General features: G+C 45.6%; 1 protein-coding gene across 2 annotated transcripts; it reads right to left on the reverse strand.

The window, feature by feature from the left end:
- Positions 1 to 11727: 11727 nt before the first annotated feature.
- On the reverse strand, positions 11728 to 23417 carry LOC135294007 (uncharacterized). 2 transcript variants are annotated; one of them, XM_064408745.1, is made up of 5 exons: positions 23226 to 23417; positions 16129 to 16185; positions 14975 to 15112; positions 12597 to 12654; positions 11728 to 12253 (listed from the first exon to the last, which is right to left on the reverse strand). In XM_064408745.1, the coding sequence occupies exons 2-5, from the start codon at positions 16163 to 16165 to the stop codon at positions 12046 to 12048; spliced, it is 441 nt and encodes a 146-aa protein (XP_064264815.1). In that variant the 5' UTR covers positions 16166 to 16185; positions 23226 to 23417; the 3' UTR covers positions 11728 to 12045. The 2 variants fall into 2 exon arrangements, with proteins under 2 accessions (XP_064264815.1, XP_064264814.1); XM_064408744.1 differs by having other exon boundaries at positions 14975 to 15328; positions 23226 to 23413.
- Positions 23418 to 23477: the final 60 nt, after the last annotated feature.

The following is a 23477-nucleotide window of genomic DNA, read 5'->3' on the forward strand; positions in this document are numbered from 1 at the left end:
CTTGAAACTTTAAAAACAATTTTTTAAAAAGCAGCTCCTGTCTCTTCTTTAAAAAGAAAACCCTGAGAAACTACATTAGAAGTCAAGACACTCAGTTTTTAAGACAACATTAATATGAAGAATCTTTAAGGGAAATTGGAAAATTTGCATTTTGGAAAGTAAAATAGCCTGCACTTGCAAAGCAATTGCAATGGCAACATTCAGGTTGGCTCTCCTCCTTCCTGACCGGGGATTTCCCAAGCAGAGAATGGATTGTGAGCAGCCTAAGGAGAAGGACCTGGGGATGCTGGCTGACAAGAAGCTCAACATGGCCTAGCAAGGTTCACTTGCAGCCCAAAAGGCAGCTGTGTCCTGGGCTGCATCAAAGGCAGTGTGGCCAGCAGGGACAGGGAGGGGATTCTGCCCCTCTCCTCTGCTCTGTGACACCCCACCTGCAGTGCTGCATCCAGCTCTGAGGTCCTCAGAGCAGGAAAGACATGGATCTGTTCCAGAGAAGTGTCACAAAGATGTCCAGAGGGCTGGAGCACCTCTCCTATGAAGACATTGAGACAGACAGCCTGTCTCCAGCTGTCATTCAGCCTGGGGAAGAGAAGGCTCCAGGGACACTTACAGCACCTTCCAGTACCTAAAGGGGGCTCAGGAGAGCTGGAAAGGAACTTTTGGCAAAGGCATGTAGTGATAAAAGGGGGAATGGCTTTAAACTGTCAGAGAGTTTAGATTAGGTATTAGGAAGCAATTATTTACTGGGAGGGTGTTGAAGCACATGGAACAGATTGTCCAGAGAAGCTGTGGATGCCCCACCACTGGAAATGTTCCAGGCCAGGCTGGATGGGGCTATGAACAACCTGATCAAGTTGGTGTCCCTGCCCATGGTGAAGGGATGGAACTAGATGACTGGAATTACATGATCATTGATGTCCCTTCCATCCCAAACCATGCTGTCATTCTGTGATTCCACGGTAATGGCTCAAAAGCACTGCAAGTCTAGTTTAGCCTTAAGGGCCTTTTTCCTCTCTGTAGTATTTATAGTAGCCATTCTGGTGCCTTCTACTGTGATCAGTCCTGCCACCTAAATCCAGCCCATCTTTCCCAACGTTTCTTTCCAGATGGGTTTTTCTTATCTGTCAGCCAGCTGTGGTCCAGGGCTGGGTGGGCTGACAGCACAAACCCTGGTGCCACCAGGACCAATGAATGGCAAAATGCATCTTACTCCAGCTTTATTTGCAGGCATTGTTGGTTAGTTCTGGCTGAGTTACACAGGCTGCTGCCACTGCTGCTTGTACAAAAGCTGTGCTGTGCCTGCAATCCACATCTGCCTCTCTGGTGGTGAGAAGAAGTGTTATTTATTGTTCATTCCTCCCCAACACCTCCCATTGAGAGAGACAGGCAAAGACCCTCCAGTTCTGACCCAAATGAAGAGCAAAGTTTGTAACAGGCACCAAAGGGGCTGATTTTACACCTGTTGTCAGTGCAGCAGGGCTGGGCAGATGTGTGAGCCATGCTGGGGTGGGTCACAAGCATTGACCTGGCACAGAGCACACCACACAGTTCCTGCCCCAAACCTCACCCCTAAACAAGAAGTGAAGGCACTGCTGAAATCCTCAGCCACTCTGGAGGAGCCCTGGTCACTTGCCTGTCCTCAGCTTCAGTCCCCAGAGTAGGCAGTGGCACGGCCAGAGCCGCCAGGCTGGGTGGCAGTGAGCACTTCTGCCTCGTGGCTGAGCACCTCCACACTCGGATGAGCAGGGGGCTGGTGGCTGCAATATCAGGGGGTCTGCCCCTGGATTCCTCCTGAATTTCTGTTTTGCTCCCTGGATCTGTGAAACCAGTCTTTTTTTTATGTGCACACACATCTTTTTGCCAGGAGACAAAAGTGTTCCCACAGCTTGAGAAACACTTTGTGCCCGAGTCACTGATGCCTGCTCTTTTCTTTTGTCATCAAAAGGGTTCTGGTTTTCTGATGGTCAAGCTTAAGTCTCTTAAAAGGGGAGAGCCTCTGCCCTTTGAAGCAATTTGTGCTCTGTCATCAGAGAAGAGATACGTCCTTTTTCCCCTTGCAGGTGTGGGAGCATCACATAATTTCCACAGAGCATTTTTCTGAAAGCCTTTTCTGAAAGGCTTTCTTTCTCACCAAAGAGCTGGCAAATCCTGCCCTGCCTGGCTCTAGAGGCTGCAACACGAATTTACTAGGACCAGAGAGCAGAAGACAACACATTCTGGGTGACCCTGTGGCTCTGAGTTGTGCCATTGGATAGAAATGAAGAATCCTCATAGAAAGGAAGAACTTCCTCCAGGTAAATTAATTTCATGCTGCCTTGTGGTGCTGGAGAGAGGCTCAGTCTGTCTCCTTTTGCCTACAAATGGCAGTGACAACTGTCCAGCCTCTTCCCCCAAGCAAGGACACCCCCAGCAGAAAGAAGAGCCCCATTGTTGCTACCCAGCACTGATCCCCTGCCAGGCCCTGCTGCAAGGTGCTGCTTCCCAGGGAAAACACACTGCTGGGAAAGTGCTCCTCCCTGCTCCTTTCTGGGTTTTTCTCACCAAACAACCAGAGCTGGATCTCACCTTGCCTGGGCAGAGGGCAATGGCTGTTCCTTCATCCTTGTGTTCTCCTCCCATGGAGAGGCTCCTTGTCTGGCTCTGGCCTTGGGCTCCCTTGGACAAGCCGGACAGGCTCCCAGATTGCTTTTTGTGAGGAGGAGTTCCCAGTTAACTCCCGTTTGCTCAACACAACTTTGTGTGCAAAGGTTTTCCCAGACAAAGGCTTTGCCATCCATTGCTCCCACTCTGCACCCTTTCCTGGGCTCCCAGTGCTTCCGCTCACCCCCTTGGGCTGGGGCCCACCTTAGGCTGGTTTGGTACAGGCAGACACATCCCAGCAAGTGCCATCAGCCCCCCTCCTGTCTGCAAGGGCAGAGCTAGAAGGGCTGCTCAGGCACAATGCCATTTATCCCCAGCTGCTCTCCAGTGACACCCCAAGAGCTTGGGAAGTGCCATTTCTCCCCCTCTCCCTGGGAGCTGGCACTTCAAATTGGAGAGAGTAAACTGTTAAATTAGCCAGAACATTGTCCCATGCTTTCTAAATATTCAGAAATAATCCCAACATAGCAGCAAGCAGGGAGAGGAGAAGTTTGCTGATGATATTAAGGGTGGTTGAGGCAAAGGGCTGACTGTGAATAGTTTCAGAAAGACCCTCGTGGCACTGAATGAAAGGGTAATAAAATCACAGATAAAATCTGATGTAGATAAATGTAAAGTGATGTGCATGGGAAAAGACAATCTAGCTTTACATACAAAATAATGGGCTCCAAGCTGGCTATTTCCACTTGGGAGCAAAATCCTCAGGGTGTAATAGATAACTCCATGCATGTGTCAGCTCAAGACTCAGTAGCAATCAAAAAAGCAAACAGAAAACTAGGAATTGTTAGGAAATGAGGAGAGAGCAAAACAGGGGAAATCATTATGCTGCTGTGTAACTCCATGGACTCCCTTCTCTTGAATGCCATTGTGCAGTCCTGATTCACTGATCTCAAATATGATACAGAAGAAATAGAAAAGTTACAGAGGAAGGCAATTGAAGATGATCAAAAGCACAAAAGGCCTCCATTCAGGGAATGACTGAATAGATTAAGACTTTTTATCTTGGAGGAAAAAATGACTGAAGAAGAAATATGACTGAGTTTTGTGAAAGGAAGAGCGATGTGACTGGGGAACAGCTGTTCATATTATTCAGTGCTCCTCAAAGGAAGAGAGCGAACATCAAAGAAAACTATCAAGTGACAAGTTCAAAATAAACAAAGGAGATTTTTAGCTGTGGCACTCCTTGGCATTGGGTACAGTGGATGTTTAAGGTTTGTGTTGGTTCAATAGGGTGTCAGCTGATCGATAGAAGAGGAATCCATCAAGGGCTGTTAAATGCAGAGATGGCATCCACAGTTCAGGAGGTTCCTGAGTCACAGACCACTGGGGAAATGGAAAGTGTTCTGGGAAGTAAAAACAAATGTTTGCTCTATTTTTGTATCACTTCCTGAGCATCTGCTGGGTCTCATCCAGGGCAGAATGCTGGGTCAGGTGTATTTTGGGCTGACCATTTTCAGCCATCCCTCTGTCCTGCATTTCACACCAGGCCATGTATCTCACTAAGGGGAAGGGCTGAAATATAGCCTGAGGTGTCTGGTGCTCCTGCCTGGTCACTGTTCCCACACCAGGCACAATTTTCACCTTAAAAATCTTCCACAAAGACCCACAGGCATGTACATCCCATTTTCCTTTAGCTCCCAAAGAAAAATTCTTCACCTGCATGGACAAGGCTTCACAGCTGAAGGCCAAGTTGTTCTGGAATGTAACAGGTAACCAAGGGATGCAACCCTGCTCTCCATGCAGATCTCTCATGTGCATCTCACTCTGTCAGGCCTGGGTCACCCTGGGTTTATTGCTCCTAGAATCACTGAAAGAGAATGCCTGGGTATGAGCAACAAGAGATAGAGGAAAAAAAAAGTGCAGCAGTGGCTCTGATGGTCAATCCAAATCTGAGTGATTTGCTAAATTTTCCCCCAGTAAATTAAAAACAAACACTTGGACACTGCACTGACACAATATGCAAGTGACCCTTCTGGTTGAAATCTCAGTGCCTTAATGACAGGGACATTTGTGTTCCCGTGCACTTCTCCAAGGCTGCCTTAAAAGCCATGCCTTGGCAGTTTACACCTGTGGCACAAACCAGTAAACTCACACTGCACCTCCTTCCCAGCTAGAAATGAGAATGAGGGATAGTGGCCATTACAAGATAATCACACCCAGGGAGAAATTCCTGAGCTCAAGTATCTCTGTTCCCCAGATCAGGGGAACCTCATTGCACTTGGTTAGCCACTGGCAAAGCTTATCACTCCCAGATTTTAGCAGCCTGCCCTATTTCTGGAGGCTGCTGCATTACCCAAGCAGCCTTGTGTTGACATCACATGCTCAGTAATGTGAAGGTGAGGCTTATTCTCTGAAAACCCACCATTTTCACCTATAAAGCCTAAATGAAAGTAAATGAAAGTCCAAATTCTATTTTTATTGACACCTGTGCTATTTTGCAGCAGCTCCAAAGGAGTAATGATGATATACATTGGAAGAGGAGGACAATCAGACATCTGTCCTCTTGATTGATCTGCAGGAGAGGGAGCACAAAAAGGTCCATTACACACAGTGAAGGAGCTACTCTAATAATGACTGTTACAGGGAAAAAAATCCCCACCCACATTCCTCGCCCCCAGATTTCTATTAGGAAGGAGACCCTACTCTGCTTGGCTCTGGATGGAAGACAAGAGTCTTGGATTTCTGTGTGAAATGCAAGTGGGAAAGGGTAGGAAACTCCAGATCTTGACTGTAACCTGGGGAAACCAGGTAGCTTCCTCTTGCTCCTTCTCTTCCTCCTCTTCTTCGGTTGTTTACCCTCTCCCCTAATTCTCCTCTTCAGATCTCCCCATGGATCACTCTTGGGGGTCCCCTGTCACCCCCTGGGTGCCCCCTGGCACCAGAGCCAAGCCAATGCTCTGGAGCAAACCCCAGCCCAGCTCCCACCACCAGGGCTGGCACTGTCCTGCCCCTGCTGGAGGGAGCTTTCAGCCCTGGAAAGGCCAAGCCTGGCATTCTGCAGCCACACACCTCAGGCATGGGCTGCTGGTGTGGCAGCTGTGACTCCTGTGGCTCCTGTGATGGCCTTATTTTAGTATATTTGTGCTGAATAAAACACATTTCCTGTGAAGAAAGGTGGGCATTTCAGTGTTGAGGGAACTTGGCATCTCTGAATACTGAGCAGCCATTTCCTCAGAGCTGTAGTATTCAACCCGGTAATCAACCCTATTAGCACTAAAAGGAGCTGTCTAAATGCCAAACCAGGTTCAATAAATAAGCACTAACACATTTAGAAATGGCTTAGAAAGGAGAATTAAAAGTTTTGCTGCTAATTAGGTTTTTATTTGAGATTTTCTGTCGGTTCTAGCTCTTCCATGCAAATAAGACAATCATTTGCTGCCAAGATGAAGGAAATGAGATGATGTGAAAGTGGGCAAAGCTGTTCATCCATAATAGAAAGCTAAGAGGGACTTCAGCTCCTCTTGCAAGCCTCTGGAAACACCATGAGGACAGTGTCAGACCTATAAGTAAATGTGCCTCCCAGCCTGTTGTTGCACTGAGTCCCAGATTTCCTGATAGCCCGTGATCCCACCAGAGCCAGGATACCCCAGGAGGCAAAGGAGGGGCGAGCAGGCTCCTCTGGCCAGCTGCAGGTGTGCAGCCCAGGAGGCAGAGCAGGGAGCACAGCTTGCTGGAGGCACATTTTATAAAGAGCTTCAAAATCTGTGTCGGGTTTAACAAGCAACCCTGCTCCTCCAGACCCAGCTGCCTTCCACGCTGCCTGAATGGGAGAGGGCTGGTGCTTTGATGTGGTAATGACATATAACTGATACTGATGGCAAAGGCTAATCCACTCTGCCCTGTAATGTTCCCAGTCAATCATGCAATATTCTGTTATTGGAAAAACTCATTTTTGCCCCTCTGATGGTAATCAGTGTATGCCCTGAAGCACGAGCCTTGATAGCCCGTGTAATTTGCAACCTAGCTAACTGTAACTGTGGATGTTAATCCTATTTATACAAATGCCTGGCAAGCAAAAGTAGGGCTGCTGGGACAAGCTGCAGGGCAGGGCAAGGCGTAGAGCCAGATTCCCAGGAATTCTCCCTCTGCAGATTTCAAACTGTTGCACCCCTGTGATGGGAGACTGAGAGGTTTGGGGTGGGCAAAGAGAAGTGGCACAGGCAGTGAGGCACTGACTCTACAGTTGTGTTACTCCTGCTGCCTGGTGCTTGTTCTGGAATATGCTGGAGCAGACTTCACCACCGTGCACATCCCCTGCTTTGGACAGCCACTTTCTACCAGACAAATGACATCCAGAGGGACCTTGGCAGGCTTGAGAGGTGGCTCCATGTGAAACTCATGCAGGTCAACGAGGCCAGTGCCAGGTCCCACACATGGGTCAGGACAGCCCTAAGAACAAATACAGGGTGGGCAGAAAGTGGGCTGAGAACAGCCCTGAGCAGAAGGACTTGGGGTGTTGGTTGAGAGGAGAAGCTCAACATGACCCAGCAATGTGCACTGGCAGCCTAGAGAGACAAACACATCCTGTGTCAGCTGAACCAGGGCCCTGGTTCACAAAAAACACAAAAGGTGTTTCAGGTGTGAACCTGAAACACAAAAGGTCAACACCCTAAGTGAGTTAATCTGAGGTAGGAGCCTAATGTTGTCAACAGCAAGAAAGAGACAGCTCCAGCAAGCCAGTCAGAGTAGGAGGCACACTTCCTGGGGCTTGCAGGAGCTGTCACCTGCCAGTGACAATGGTCCCATCAGTGCAGGTGGGACCCAGTGACACAGGGACACAGCCATCCAGCAGCATTTCCAGACAGAGACATCCCTGGGCTTGTTCTCTTTCCAGCAGCCCTACAACACCCAGCACCTCCACCCTGATGCGTTAATGCTGGCACCGTCCCTTGTCCTGCAGGATTAAAGAGATAGCAGCATTTCCCTGGTCTTATTCCAGGTTTAGCTAACATAAACTGAAACACAAAACTTCCCAGATCCAGAACAAGGAAAGCTGAGCTTTGTGACTATTTCATTAAAATGACACCTCTGGAAAACATAAACTACATGGAGTTTGCTGTGCCTTGTTTTCCTGCTGTTCCTCTCTAGGAACGTCTCCTACTTGGGCAAGAAACACCCGACACACCGAGGGCACACACTTGTGGGTGCATGCAGCACTAACCACACCAACACATCCTCTCTGTTTTGTGACAGGTTAGATCTAGTCTAACCCACCAGGTTAGATTTTTAGAGCAAGGCTGTGACAGCTTGGCCATGTCACGCATTTCTACAGCTGCAGGGACCCCGATGGTGGCCAAGAGACCCCACTTGTTGTGGTTCCTGCTGGAGGGTCTAAGATCAGCAGCAAGGATAGGCTGGAAGAGGATGGAAATATATTTAATTGTATCCATTAATATAGATGGAAAAGAACAGACACACATTTGGGCACCTTTGTTTTCTTCCAGACCTGAGAAAGAGTTGGTACAGCCAGGAACATATTTTCCTACCCAACTGCACACTACAATTGGTCTAATAAAAAATGTATTTCATTTGCCTACAAAAATCACTCTTCTGGGCACATTGCAGCCGTAAAGGATGCTGCTTTCTATTCCTGGCTTCTTTTAAAAGGCCAAGTCTTGCTGTTGTGTTATTAAATTCAGCACATGCATGGCACAGCCCAGTGAGCACTGCTGTAAGGAGTCTCCACATTATAGTTCTCTAGGCTTGATCCTTCACACACATAAATGGATTTTACACTCATGATGCTCCTGGGACACCCAGGCAGCTGCTTCAGGTTTTTGCCAGTTTAAGTAAGATTATTATCAGGCCCAAGAGCTTATGTGCCCTGCAACGTGTTGCAGGCACTTTTGCCTCAGTGAGCTCGTATCTGTGACAAGGAGTACGAGTGGGATGCACAGCTGGGGTGATGCCTGCAAAACTGATGGCAACCGTGGGCATGGGTAATCAAATCTAGGTAAAACCAGGCAAAACTGGACCAGGAGCTGGTTGTGATGCACATGCCAGCAAGTAGCTTCTGGTGCTTTTGACATCCCTGAGACCATGTGAAAAGGATGGTTTGGTCAAAATGCTGTATTAAAACCAGAACCTTATATGCCCTCCCTTGGTATTATGTGGGCTTAAGGCTGCTCCTGCCACCCACTGCCTCTGAGCTCTTATTCTCCTGTGCTATTACTGAAACAGCCTAAACATCATGTTTTAGTTATAAAGTGAGTTTAGTGGATGGAAGGGCGGGAGGAAAGGGGGATTAAATTTACTGCTTCAGTGACTACAGATCTGAAATAAATCTCCAATTCAATGATAGATCAATAACATCAAGATTGGGTTTAAATTATTAATAAACTATGAGAAACAAGGATAATTATTCTATGAGTCACAGCTCTCTAATGCACTGCACATTTTTTCCCTGAGACATCTGCATTGAAGCACGACCTGCCTATCATTTGGCAGAATGCTGTAGCCAAGAAGTTAATGCTTTTTGTTTGCTAGCTAAGCATTTCATAAACCCTCGTGGGCTGGGACAGCCTGGTGACAATGCTGTGCTTCACTCATGGAGAAACCCTTAGGCCAGGAACCCCTAAAACACTGAGGTGTCTAATGAGCCCCTGGAAATCAATGAGATTGATTTGAATTGCATTTGTGAATGGTTCCAAAGGCCCTCAAATGTCCTTTGAAACTTGGATGCCTGGAGACGGAGGAGTTGTGCTAGCCTAAAAGGAGATCAGCACCTTGAAGCTCACCTCACTGGTGGCAAGGAGGAGGCACAACCTGAGGGCTGCATAACACAGGGAGGGGAGTGTGGCATTCACATTCCCTGAACAGGATTCCTTCGCCCAGGATTTTTCTCCTGGGAAGCTGAAAGGCAGTGAGCGGCCTCAGAGAAAAGAAAAACAATTCTTATCTAATTTGCTTCTCCTGTGTTGTGCTCACATGTGGAATGTGTTTGGAGATTGTTTACCCACAGATGATTGTTTCACTGGATTCTGGTGTGAGTTGTTTTCAGTCAATGGCCAATCAGGGCCAAGCTGTCTTGGGACTCTGGAAAGAGTCTCAAGTTTTCATTATTATCTTTTTAGCATTCAGTAAGTATCCTTTCTGTATTCTTTAATATAGTATAGTATTCTTTAATATACTGTAGTATAATAAAGTAATAAATTAACCTTCTGATAAGATGGAGTCCTCCTCATCATTCCTTCCTTTGTCAGTGGCCTTGCATTTACAATAGGGGAGGAAGAGTTTTTGCACATTGATGGTAGACTGACAACACCCCTGAACTACTGGTGAATTTCCAGTGAATTAACTTCCCCTTTTCAGGCAAAACCAGAGGGAACCATCAGCCTGAAGAGGCCTGTTAAAATCAAGAAGCTGAAGTCTGGAACATTCCTCCATTCTGGGTCATGACCATCTCTGCTGGCTGAGGCAGCCCATGCTGACACACTTAGGCTGGAGATGCTGAGCACCTCTGGGCATCCTCCCACCCCAGCATCTGCCATCCCTCAGCTGTGGCATCATGGTTAGGGTGGTGATGGAGACCAGCCTTCCAGGGCCATGTCACAGCTAATCCCTGCTCTGTGACAGGGTGGGCTGGGGTCACATTTCCTCAGAGCACCTTGATGCTCTTCAGCTGCTGGGCTCTCGGGTGAGGGGCTTAGCATTGCCCTGGCTCACCAGGAGGGTGCCCTGCTTAAGAGGAGAGGAACAGAGCTCAGGACACAGGTCATGCAAGGCACTTATGCCTTGAAGTGAGCTCTGCAGCAAGCACAGGAGAGAATTGCCCTCACAAAGCTAAGGACAGCACAGAGGAGAATCCGGCACACCAGAATGGACGAGAAGTATTGCTGGCACCTGTGCAGACTCTTCTGTGGTCTCACTGCTTTCCATGCCACTGGACAAAACGAGGTTTTATCAGTCCTAAAATCACCCTCCTGCTGATCTCAGCTCACACAGTTCTGCACATGGCAGTAGGTGACTCCCTTTCTGATGACGATACGGTGTCTCTCTGTGCACACTTGGACTGGGACACCCTTGGACACTGTCCCCCCTTGCAGGGATGCTGTCCCCCCTTGCAGAGACACCTCTCTTTTACCACAGCATGTCCAGCAGCAGCTGAGGCTTTCCATACACCCTTCCACTCTCTCCTTTCACCTGAAGTTGTCAGTCAAGGGACAAGATCATTCTGAGCCTACAACACAGAGCTATCAAGGTGTCCAGCCACTACTATCTATGTAATGTAGGGATAATTTTTTTTACAGTCTCTGTGATACACTAATTTAAAGATACCTGTGGCCTTGGCAAATGAAAAAAAAACAAACCACAAAATAATGAAAATAAGATAGTGAACAAATTTTGCTTGGGGCTTGACTGTGATCTGATTCAAGGTAAGGAGTGAAGGGTGTTTGAAATTTTATTTATTTATTTATGTCCATTAGTAATTCAACAAGGTCTTTGCACATCACTGCTTTCATATTAGTTACCTATGAATTGTAAAGGATTCTGGGCAGAGCACACACAAATTAATGCATCTGTGGATGAAAACTTATGAGGAATAGGGGGATGCTTCCATTGTGTGTTTGCTCTACCACTCTCCTGAGGCAGTAAAATGCCTTCATCTCTGCTTTGCACATGAGGAGCCCAGTAGAGGACTGTGTGCAGGTTAACTGGGACCAGTATCAAGCCCAAATCTCATGGAAATCCCTGTTCCTGGGACCAAGCTGTAGGTGGGAGACTTGGGATGCTCCCTGGGTCAAAGCTGGTGTTTGCCTGAGAACGAGATGTGCTCAGAGTGAGCAGCGTGCCTGCCCAGGAAGGGCTGGGTGCAGCCCCAGCAGGGCATGGGCAGCTCTCTGCACCCCAAATCACTGCCAGGCCCTTAAGCACAGCCCTGCAGGGAGCTGGACTGCAGGCTGCCCTCTCACCAACCTTCAGACAAGGGAAAATCTCTTTTTTTTTGTTTTGCATTTGTGTAGTGACTTTAGCCAGGAAACTTTTAAGACTGATTTCCCTTGATTTGCCATCAGATGCTTTACTTCAGTCCATAACATTTTCAAAATTTGGGGAAGAAATAGAGTCTGCACTCTTTCAGAGTGAAAGTTATGAATTTAGAACAGTTATTTATATAAGTGTTGGACATTTAAATTTATTAAAAATCTATAGCATATTTACAATGCCTATGAATGTAATTTATAAAATATAATCCAAAAAACACCTTGCAGGGTGTTAATGTGACAATGTAACAGCTTTCCCTAAAGCAGCTGCTTGCATCCATTTCCCTTGGTGCCAAGGGAAGAAACAAGTTTAAAAAAAATAATTTGGATATTCCTATAAAGATTGTTATTAATGAACTGAGTGCTGTTTAAAGTCACTAGAAAAGAATTTGGTCTTTGTTTGCCTCTTCACAAGAGCGTCTATTCAATTTCCTTTCCTTGCCTTCTCTCTGCAAGGAAGGTTACATGTGTCTCTACGTTTACGTGGGGCAGAGGGGAGGAGGGAGCCTTGTCTCCAGATGGTGTAAATCCGTGTTGCTGCAGCAGCATCCGTGGTGGGAAGGGTGGTATTATGCTGATTTACTGTGGCTGGGAAATCAAACCGATTTTTTTTCCTCAGCTGGAAGAGCAGCCTGTAAAATAAAAATCACACATCTCAGTTGATTTGGGAGATGCTGTGTAAGATTTATCTGTCTAGCAAAATAAAATAAAAAATTAAAAATCCCCTCTGCAGAGGCTGGCAGCATCCCTTTTAATACAGCTGATGTCAAGGGGCCCAAAGACAGCCCCTCGGACAGACATAACTTCCAGCTTATTAATAGCAAGGGCACAGCAGAGGCTGCCAGGCTGTGAGTGTCCCAGGCACACTGTAAATTTCCAGTTGCTCAGTGTTCCTGCTGCTTGCCTGTGTATGGCATAAATACAGCCTAACGTGACTGAATTGTATAGAAAAATGTTACCAATTACTCTGCTTACCTGGATTCCTTCGGCACAGTTCCTCTGGGCTGAGCTGATGGAGAATATGTGGCTGGTGCTGGAGAGGAGAGAAAGAGTTTTCTTTAAAAATAAAAAAAAAGGTTCTCTTTTGTGTAGAAGAGAGGGTTGGGTTTTTTTTTTTTTCCTGCCTTGAGAATTCTTGCCATTTCATTATTTGGTATTTCAGATAAAACCTTCTCACCTTAACGAGGAGCATTTTTCCCCGCTGGTTTTAATGGTATAATAAATTGAGGGAGAGAAAAGAAAAAGCTCCTGAAAATGAACCATAAAAAAAGTTGCTGGAGACTGAGGGCAGGCTTTGTAGAGCAAGAGGCAAGAGTAACAAGCTAATTTACTTTGCCTTTCTGTTCAGGTTTCCTCTGTAAACAGCTTGGGTCTCCCTGTTTTAGAGACTCTCTGGAGGGGCATATTCCCATGGGTGTTTTACCTTCCCTGTGGCTGCACAGGAGCGATGGGGTGGAGAGGACTGGGGTGCTCCTCTGTGGGAAGGTTATGATGCTGTAAGAATGAGGAGTGAACCCAAAATGGAGATTTTGACCCAAACCTGCCCTACAACCAGGTGTGGTGCCATGAGGGATTTGCTGCCAGAACAGCACCTTTCTCCTCCAGGTTTGCATTTGGGAAGGGAAGTAGGGTGGCAGTGGAGATGGTACAAAAGAAAATGTGGAAGAGTAAGGCACATGGTAAAAGAAGAGAGATATAGATAGCTGTGACAGGGAGGCTGAAAAAGCATTGAAATGCAGGTTACTTCTCAGATTACATAAGCCACTCTTATGAAAAACAATCAAAAGCCAAAAAATCCCCATGAACCACGGTAGTGTACAAATTCTTGAAGACATATTAAATGTTGACACTGAGTCCCTAATGAGGCATTCCCATATTTGACTTTCCTTGGTAAACCTTCCTGTGTCTACATACTATCTCTCTGCTGAATCAAACTTCATATATCACCTGAATTTTAATTGTGATGTGCAAATTTAAGAAATGACTGCCTAGGATAGCACTGAGAGAGGTTTCTGCATGTATTTGCTTCCTGTCTTTTGTGGTGGTTTCAGACTCTCAGCCTCTTGCCAGGACAGATTTGTCCTCAAGGATGCAGCTCACATGTATTCCTGATAAGAATACTTGATTTGCACATGGAAAGCTCTTTCAAACATTAACCTTACGTGTATGAATAGTTTATTTTTCTCATTCTGAAGAGCTGGCAAATTTGCATTGAGAAAAATGCAAAAGTGAGCAGAAAACACTTCTGTTGATAACCCCCAAAGAGGACCAATGCATTAATTCTTTAGGAAATAGGTAACCCTTTACTTCAAGGAATAGCCTGGCTCTTTCATGCTGGCTGTGCCAGGGGCTCTCCTATAGCAGGCAGAATCCCTGCTCATACTATGTTCCAAGAAGAATTATTGGAAAAAGTCCAGTCTTTCCTCCAAAAAATTTGTTTTGTTTAGACCCAGGATAATGGCAAACTGTCCCACCTGGACCCCAGTTTGTGATCCAATCTGTGTTGCAGAAAGCCAGACTCTCCCTGTGTAGACAACCAGCTGCAGTTCTCCAGGGCTGCTGTGTTGTCCCCTTCCAGTGGCTTTGATGGAGCCACCTGTCCCTTCCTGACCCACTCACAGGGGGCAGCTGTGACCCCATCCTGGCTGGCTTACTTAATTAAGTGTTATTAAAAGAAGGATATGTATATCGACTTGTATCTATCTACCTGCCTATTTCTCTATCTGAAGTAAACAGAGCTTCAAAGTCCTATAAGAGAGATAACTGTCTAATATTAATTTGTTGGCATTTACATGCAATAGAGCAACCCTGATTCAGACAAAATGAAAACAGATGGTTCTATCCTATGAAGACATGCTGAGAGAGTTGGGGTTGTTCACTATGGAAAAGAGAAGGCTCCAGGGACACTACGTTAGAGGCCTTTCAGTACTTAAAGGAGGCTTATAAAAAAGCAGGAGAATGACTTTTTCAATGGTCAGATAGTGACAAGACAAGGATAAATGGTTTTAAATTGAAAGAGGAGAGACTTATATTAGGTGTTAGGAGGAAATTCTTTACTGTGAGGGTGGTGAGACACTGGAGCAGGTTGTCCAGTGAAGTTGTTGATGCCCCATCCCAGGAATTGTTCAAGGCAGAGTTGGATAGAGCTCTGAGCAACCTGGTCTAGTGGAAGGTGTTCCTGCCCATGGCAGAGGGGTTGGAATGAGATGATCTTTAAGATCTCTTCCAGCCCAAACCATTCTATGATGATTCATTCTATGATTCTATGATAGGTAATGTAGAGCAACGTAGGAAAGCTCCAGAACAACTGACTTCTTTTCTCTTCTTCCCTGTAATGGATTGCTCAAAAATACCTGTCAATATCTCTTCTTTCTTCAGAGGTCTTTCAGGAAACCCAATTGCAATTTTTGCTTGTTTAGCAGGAAGGAATAAAAAGGCTTCTTCATGCTCTGCATCACAGGCACAGCATCTGCTGGTTCTCCTAGTCGTCTCTTTGTGGAAGAGAGCAAGATTAGTCTGCTCAATATAATCTTGTATTCTCTGGATTTTGAAGGCTTCTTTAGAAGCCACATATTCCTCTTCCAGCCTTTTCAAATTTTCCACTGTGAGAGCAGAACTGGGATATGATGACCAAATCCGAAGGGAAAATGTTTTTGGTTGGAAGTGGTTACTGCAAAACCCTGACAGCTTGTGTCCATGAAACATATCTGCAATGCATTAAGGAGATGAGAATCTTTAGCAACAGGCAAAGTCAATTCATCATTCTTGCAACAAAGAAAGAAAGGAGAAATCCCATTAGTCATTTACTCCTGATGGGCATATTGATTGATGTAGTTAAAATGTTCACACTAAGATAACCTTATTAGATTGAAAATCACTTTCTTTTCAAGAGGATCTACTAGGCACCAATTCAACAAAGCACTTAAACAAATACCTGATATTGAGGGCATGCTCAGGTCCTATTGGTGGGATTTTCTTAAATTGTTCCCACCTAACACTTAAGGCCAAAACTTAAGATAGCTACAAAGGATGACATAATGCCTCTCTGTGTTTCAGATATGCCCAAAGTTGAGCAACCAAATATCTCATATCATAACACACTACCCTCTTCCCCACTAAGGCTATACTAAAGATTGCATCAGTGATTTCATTATTAACCTAGTTTGCTTTGGCTGTAAAATGTTGTACAGCTGAAACTTACTGTGTGCAGGCTGGAAGAGAGTGCACTTTATATTCATTACTAGTACTCAGACAAATTATTTTGGGCAGTTTTTGCTACACGCTGATGGAGAAAAAAATAAAAATGTACAGTGGAATCTATTGAATCTGTTTAATTGGACCTGCTGGTGGCCATCCAACCATGCCAATTAAATAAAGACAAACAAAAGCAGCTCTCAGAGGACCTGCAGTGAATAAACCCAGGGTAAATACTGCATGGTTTTTCTTATTGCATTATTCTGTATAGTTGTGTGTCTGAAACATAAACTAGCCATAAAAAGCAACTCACCCTCGTGCTTGCAATATCTGCTTAATTGTGTCTGCATCTTCCGTCCTCCCACTCAATCTGTTTAATGTCAAAAGATAAATGAGGGAAAAATAATAAGGTTATTTTGGCAGAACTAGTGCTTTGCAACCTCCTCTTTCCTGGTCTGCCCCTCCTTGTCAATTCCCATCAGGCATGATGCTCCTCTGCTCTGTCTGACTGCAGACTGAGGTGGTGTTTCCAGGCGTTTCATCAGTGCAGAAGACCCAAAACCTCCCATTGCCCTCGGCAGAGGGGCCTCTGCCAGAACGGTGGCAGCCCACAGACACACTCACACTCAGGCACTGCAGGTGCCCTGGGGATGCCTCAGTGGGCTCGGCCTCCCCAGTGGAATAATTTTTGAGAAGGGAGTAGGTAAGGGCCGAGCAGGACCAGCAGAGCACTGTCCAAGGTGACGATGATGCCCAGGCAAGGTCCCAGCCAGGGCTGTTTCTGGGGTGCTCTGGTGATGGTCCTCTGTTACCATTTCTTGCATTCTGAAGCCTCTAAATCTTAGACACGACGTTTAGCATGTTTGAATCCACAGGGCTAAACTGGTTTACTTGTGTAATACAAGTGCCTGACACAATGAGCTCAAGTGCTACAGAGAAACACATGTACGGGGTATCAGTATTTCCACCTTTGTCAATCAAACTTGTACAATATCTCATTAAAAGAAATCATTGAGTTGGTTGTTCTGGCAAAAGCCATATTCCCGAACTATGTGTTGAATCCACATTAAGGATGATCTTTAATTCTCCTCTGATCCTGCTCTTGGGTTAATTTTCTTTTCAGTTTTCTGGAACTTTCCTTCTGATCCAGGTAATGGTGAAAACGGATTGCAAATGACCAGGAAAGACCCTCAAAGATTAGCTGACAACACCTGATTGTGAAGAACCTGTCTTTACACTGCATCTTTCATTGCTGGGATACAAAGCATTTTATTATCATGTATCTAATTATGTTGCTTAATTGCTTAATCTCCTTAGGGAGCTAGTTTTGGAAAAATCTGTCATTTCTGCCTTTCATGAACAATTCTGCCATTTCATTCTTGTAACAGACTTTTAAGATCCCTTTGCTTCTTAATCATACTTTAAGACATCTCTATGTCGTTAGCTCTGATGATCTTTGTACTGCTGTCATTCTGCTTTCCCTGTTGAGTTTTTGTGGTCACAGGGCTGTAGAACCAGCAGGGCTGGAAGATGCCTCTGGAGGCCACCAGGGTCCAGGACTCTCCACAAGGCAAGTCTACTAGATCAGAGTCTTTGGGGTTTTGTCTAGGCAAATTTTAAGTATTTCCAAAAGCTAAGATTCTAAAACCTTTCCAACTCTAGTATTTAACCACCCTTATGCTGAAAATACTTTTGCTAATATTTAATTGGAATTTCCCATACTCCAGTATGCATCTGTTGTCCCTTATCCCACCAAAGTGCAGCTCTGAGAAGTCTGTTTTGTCCTCACCCTCTCATTTAGCAGCTTCAGGCAGCAATGAGAGGTACTTGAGTATTTTCTCCTCCAAGCTGAACAGACCCATTTCTCTCAACCTCCTGTTGTGCACATAAGTTCCAGCCTCTGCATGTCTTGGTGACATTTTTCTCCAGTACGTTGTCTCTCACACTGGGGAGCCCCAGACAAGACACAGGATTCCAGATGTGCCTCACCACTGCCAAGCAGAGGTTAATAATTGTGTTTCACCACCTTGTGCTTGGAAATCACATTTAGCCCAGCTGTTTTGGTCTTCCCTCAGCCCAGGACCACCTGCGTCCCTGCTGCAATGCCCTGTAGTTGCCATTTGCCTGGGATTGCAGTGCATGGATCTGGGCAAGCTCAGAGTCTGCTCTGCGGCAAGCTGGTGCCACTTTCACAATGCCTGTGTGGCAAGGGCTGTCCTGGCCTTGTGTCTGTGCACAGTGTCTCACCCACGTGTGTCCCTGCACACCGCCATCGCTTAACGCTCACTGCTCTCCTTGAACTCTTCCTCTTCATGAATGTCTTCAAGGATGTTTTATAATGTATCATTAGTAAGGCTTTTAAAATATTTTCTCTTGCAACTTTGAAAATGGGGAATTGAAATAAATAAAAACACAACTGAGCTGAGCATTTCTCAAAGCGAGTGGAAGAGCACAAGCCATGAACCTGAGGGTTTAGCTCCCTGCCTGGCCCTATGCAGCAGCAGCAGCAGTGCCCAAGGGCAGGATCTCATCCTTCATATACAGCTTGTCTACATTGCCTTGCCACCCTTCCTATCCTGACTTTCTCCAAAACAAAAAAGAAAAATCACCTCATACAAGAAGTGTGGAGAACTACTCTTCCAGTGGTGGAAAACGGTTTTGAATGGATTATCCTGTTCTCTCTGCATCACTCCAGACAAAAACATATCCTTTACCCGATGGGATTCATAGATCAGGAGGGTAAAGCCCTCAGGACAGACAGTTTCTGTCCCTGTTCTTGTACTGTACCTGCCAGACTGAGGTTTCACACCCATCAGGATGGTCCCACCAAATAATCTGAATTACAGCAGCTTTTAGAATACCCTCTCTTGGCACTTGGCACATCAAAACTGCACAACTCCCAGATCAGCAGCTTCCACACAGTTTGAAGGAATGCAGCACTTGAGTGTTCATGTTGAACTTTTCAAAGAAACTGAAGAGGATAAAATTAAGTATTTTATTGAATTCTAAATATGGAGTGGGGTTTTTTTGTTTGCATGCTTCTTTTCATCAGAAGAAATGTTAGAAACAAAAAACCCATGGCAAATTAGAGGGATGGAATGCCACATTCTGAAAGTGCCAAAATTAAATATTCCTGCTTTGGAAGTTTGCCTCACCCTATCCATCATGAGCCATTCTGGCATTTTGATATCAAACTGTCACATTTTTCACTTGACCTGATGCATATTTTTGTTACAAAGTCTAATTTTTTTTTTGCAAAATGCAAATAGAACATTTTGCTAATCTAGGCCAGACAGGATTGGCACACAAAGAAGAAGCTCTTGGTTTTGTAAGCTCATAGTTCATGGGGACTGGCATTAAACAGAAGAATCAGTTACATCTAAAAGGCAGGCTTAAAAATCTCATAGATGATGGCAAGCTGCCCACTGCAATGTCACAGGAAATTGTCACTAAGTTTTCACAAACACATCTGCAGCACTGCAACACATCTCCAAAGCCATATCTGTCCCTGACATCAGAGTTTGTCATAAAAAGCAAGAGAATTCAAAGCAACATTTACCGGCTATTTCCTCCGTGAGGCTTCACTTTCTCTATAGCTCTTCTGTTCTCATAATAATATAGTGAAATCTAGTCAGATTATTTGAATCTTAGAGAAACAAAACACAGCTGAAGTAGCTGGAAGGCGAAGGGCTCGGGAGGCAATTTCCTCTGATTCATCAGGAGACAAAGGCAGAGCGATGGCTGTGTTTGTGTTAATAACCGTGGAATTGCCTCTCTGGCGCCGCTACCCTGATATTTCTTTAGCTCTTGTTGTCATGCCTCATCTCACAGCCCACCACTCCTGTGCTCTCAGACACAGCCAGGCTGGATATGTCCAGGGGAGGCCAGAGCAGCGCCTCCTGCCATCTCCATCCTGTGGCACTTCCCTGAGCAAAGTGAGGCTGGCAAACCAAGCTTCCCAGCCACACATGGGTATTCCCACCACAACCACCAGCCTCACCACCAAAGCCTTGTTTTCCTTATTCTGAGCTCTCCCATCATCCCTCATTAAGAATCAGAGTTGACTCTTTCTGTGACCACATTCCTTGGGTTGGGATCCCCCACTGCGGGGAAGGATGGTCAGGAAAATATTGTCAAGCTCTTTCACTGACAGCACCTAGTGGGACCCAGTATCCCAGGCAGCTCTGCAGGGTGCTGCAAAAGAGACAACACCTTCCCTGCAGGATCATCTCAGGGCAAATGGTTTTATTTGCACATCCATAACTCCCCAGGCAGAGGCAGAAGACAGAGAGTGCGATGCCATCAAATGAGAATTAAACTCTATGCCATACTGCAAAATATCAACTAGATTAATTCCTACTGTAAGACCCCTGCACATATCCCAAAAGGTAGGAGTGCTGTGCACACAAGACTAAAGAGACATGCAGTGGAGTTTCTGCACCACAGCAGGTCTGGAGAGAATACTGTGTAAATCAGAGTTTAGTCAGTCTCTGCTTTCCATCACAATCTTCAAGACATTTGTGCTGGTAGAGGGAATCTTTCCCTCTAAGCAATGCCTGCTTGATCCTGTGGGATTTGTAATCTCCTAGTTTATAGCCCACTGCAATGAAAGGCATCTGACAGTGCCTTGACTTTGTTTAGATGTGCCATTCTGGCAGGACTTTCCAGTGCAAGAGCTGATGTCAGGAGTTGTCAGGGACTGGGGTCTCCTGTAAAGCATCCCTGCAGTCTCCCCATTTTGTTGGGGCAGAGGCACCACAGGTGCTGTGATGCCCAGAGCTACAGCCTAACACCCCCACCAAGGGCAGGATGGGGTGGTGGCCTCCACACTTCCTTAAATGCTAAAGAGGCAGATAAGTTTGTATATATATACATAAGGGTATTCAAATATTTACAGATTCAAGGAGAGTAGTGTGCACATTATACACACAGTACTGTTGTTATTATTACACACATTTTGCACATTCATAGATATAATGCAGTAGAATATGTATCTCTACAAAAACCCCAACACATTTATGCATTTTAATTGTCAAACAAGTCTATTGAAAGCAAGCAGGTTGTTTCATCTATTTCTGCCATTGCAGCTGTGTCCAGAGTAGACTCCAAATTCTGAATTATAATCACAGCTCTTGTAGAGAAAACAGTCTCCTAAAATAACCCTGTTTCTGTACTTTGCACTTTGAAAGATGTTTGGAAAGCAATTGGTCACTGTAAATCACACAGAAGGTTCTGGAGTGGTCTCCTGTTGTGCAGCTCTTGTGCCTGTTGCATCCTGCCAGTCCTGTGAGCACTGGCAGAGCCAGCAATACTCATCTCAGCAGTGTCTTTCCATTTGGAGGGATGCATCCAAAAGCCTGGGTCTCACCACAGAAGTGACAACGGCTCCAGCTGATTACCTCTCTGTAACATGCAGTGGCCATTAGTAGGCTTCTAGAAATACATGGCAAATATGTGATGATCCAGGGCCCAGAGAATTCACTCAGCCTCAAGGTTTCAAAGATCATGCTAGTTCTGCAGGTGCAGGGATGAGAACCAGCTACCTCTGCTTGCAACCAGTAACACCCACAACAGGAATGGAATCCATATATTCTGGTAAGTCAGAAAAAATTACATTTGTAACGTGTAAGCATAAACAGCTTAAGAGGGGTATGCAGAATCAGACTCCCAACCTTTGCTGCTGGGATTTAAAACAGATGCCATTGCCTGGGACGCAGAGCAGACAGGACACACAGCTGAGAAGTAGAGTCCATGAATGCTCTTCAGAAAGCCTGGCACTTCAAGAGCACAGCAATTACACTGCACAGTACAGCAAAGCAGCTCCAGCCATAAATCATGGTTGTTAGTGTGTGCACTGGGACTTGTGGCGTGAGACACAAGAAGTGCTCTGAAGTTAGACTGTCTGAGAGCACAGAAATCCCCATTAACTGCCAGTGGTTCCATCTCTTTCATGCTCTGGAAGAGTAAAGGACTCATCTGACAGCAGTGCCAGGGATTTATTGGGTTTGGCTCTGGGTAACACAGAGCTGAAGTTACTGCTGGCTGTGGTTTTGATTTCTAACACTGCAGCAAACTGCAGGTAGAAACATTTTTCCTCATATTGGCTCACACAACCTGATCCTCTCATCCACACAAAAGACTTCTGGAAGGACAGTCTCTCCTGCTTCACGTCCTGCAGTGCAAAATGGGACCCCCAGCTCCACTGCCTTCTGTTCTGCCCTCAGCAGCAGTCAAATATTTTAGTAGAGATGAGAAGGAGCATTTCTAAGAGGTGGCAAATAATGCATAATTAATCCATTGGCCCCTAAGCATAGAACTAAAAGTCAGTCACAATGCACCCAGTCAAAAAACAGTGGTGTAAATTTGCAGTGATATCGAGTAACTATATCTGCTGGAGGTTTAGAGCAGAAAAAAATCACAGTTATACAGAGCCAGTTGCATTGAGAGAGAGCTGAGAAGTTCTCTGGTGTCTCCTCCTTACCCTGATGGAATAAACAATTCTTATGCTATTTAACAGAGTCTCTTATTTATGCTGCACATCCAGATATCTTAATGTTCTGTTAAGTCAAAGGTAAAAATACATATAGTCACAGGACTGTCTTGTATTAAAACTACAAGTTCTGAAGTAGAAATTTATGATAAAGAAAATAAAGACATTAAGGAATGTAAATATTGTTTATGAAGAGAACTTGGAGAATGAGAAAGATGCCAAGGGACAATGCTGTCAGCACTGACCCTGCTGAGGCACAGTCCTACCAGATGAGGTAAAAAATCTCTTGCCTGTGCCCTGTTCATAGGCACCTTGGCAAGAAGCTACCTGCCAGGTTGTGTTGTCTCCATGTGCCATTTCTAGGGCCTGCCAGCCTGAGGGTCTGTGGCAGTATCTGCAGCCAGAGAGGAGTGAGCAGAGGGCGCACTGACTCCAGCCCTCACAAGGATTGGCTCAACATATATTTGAGCATGTTTTTCTTAATTTTCCCTTTCTATTTTTAATTTTTATTACAGTATGCTATAGTGTGGTCTGGCTAATTATTGCTCCTACATCTCAGGAAATTCCGATTTCAGGGGTGGTTGGAATCTGGGGGAGGAGGTTGACTCTGTATCTCTCCACTTCCCATTACCCCCTCTTCTGTCTCTACCCCTGCCTGCTGCAGGGAAGTGATGGCCCTTGGGGCATCCTGCAGCTTTCTCCTCCTCCTTTCTTCCTAACTCCCATACTGGATGGGATTTTTTTTTCCATCAGGGGTTTGGTTTTCATCTCCCACGTGAAAGGGAAACCAGGAAAGAAGAACTGCACATTTGGGTTCAACAAGGGATACAAGGGGGATAAAGAGTAAAGCAGCATCCAGTAGCCACAAAACAAGCTTGGTCCTCATCAAACCCTGCACAAGTGTCACAGAACAGGCATACCTTTTTGGGCAGGAATATCCAGGAGACTCCTTGCCACAAGGACCTGGCAGAGATCTGCTTGCTGGGAGGTGCCTGGGGCACCCTCTTTGTCCTTAGTGTCCCTGGGTGTTGTTGGGACTCTTCTTGTCACTGTTTGGCTGGGCTGTTGCTCCCCACCCCTGCACATTCCGTTGGGGATTCGTTGGGGTTCTGTTGGGGTTCTGTTGGGGTTCTGTTGGGATTCTATGAGGATTCTGTTGCCATAGCTCCCAC

Source organism: Passer domesticus, chromosome 2, assembly GCF_036417665.1.
Source record: "Passer domesticus isolate bPasDom1 chromosome 2, bPasDom1.hap1, whole genome shotgun sequence".
Classification (NCBI taxonomy): Eukaryota; Metazoa; Chordata; class Aves; order Passeriformes; family Passeridae; genus Passer; species Passer domesticus.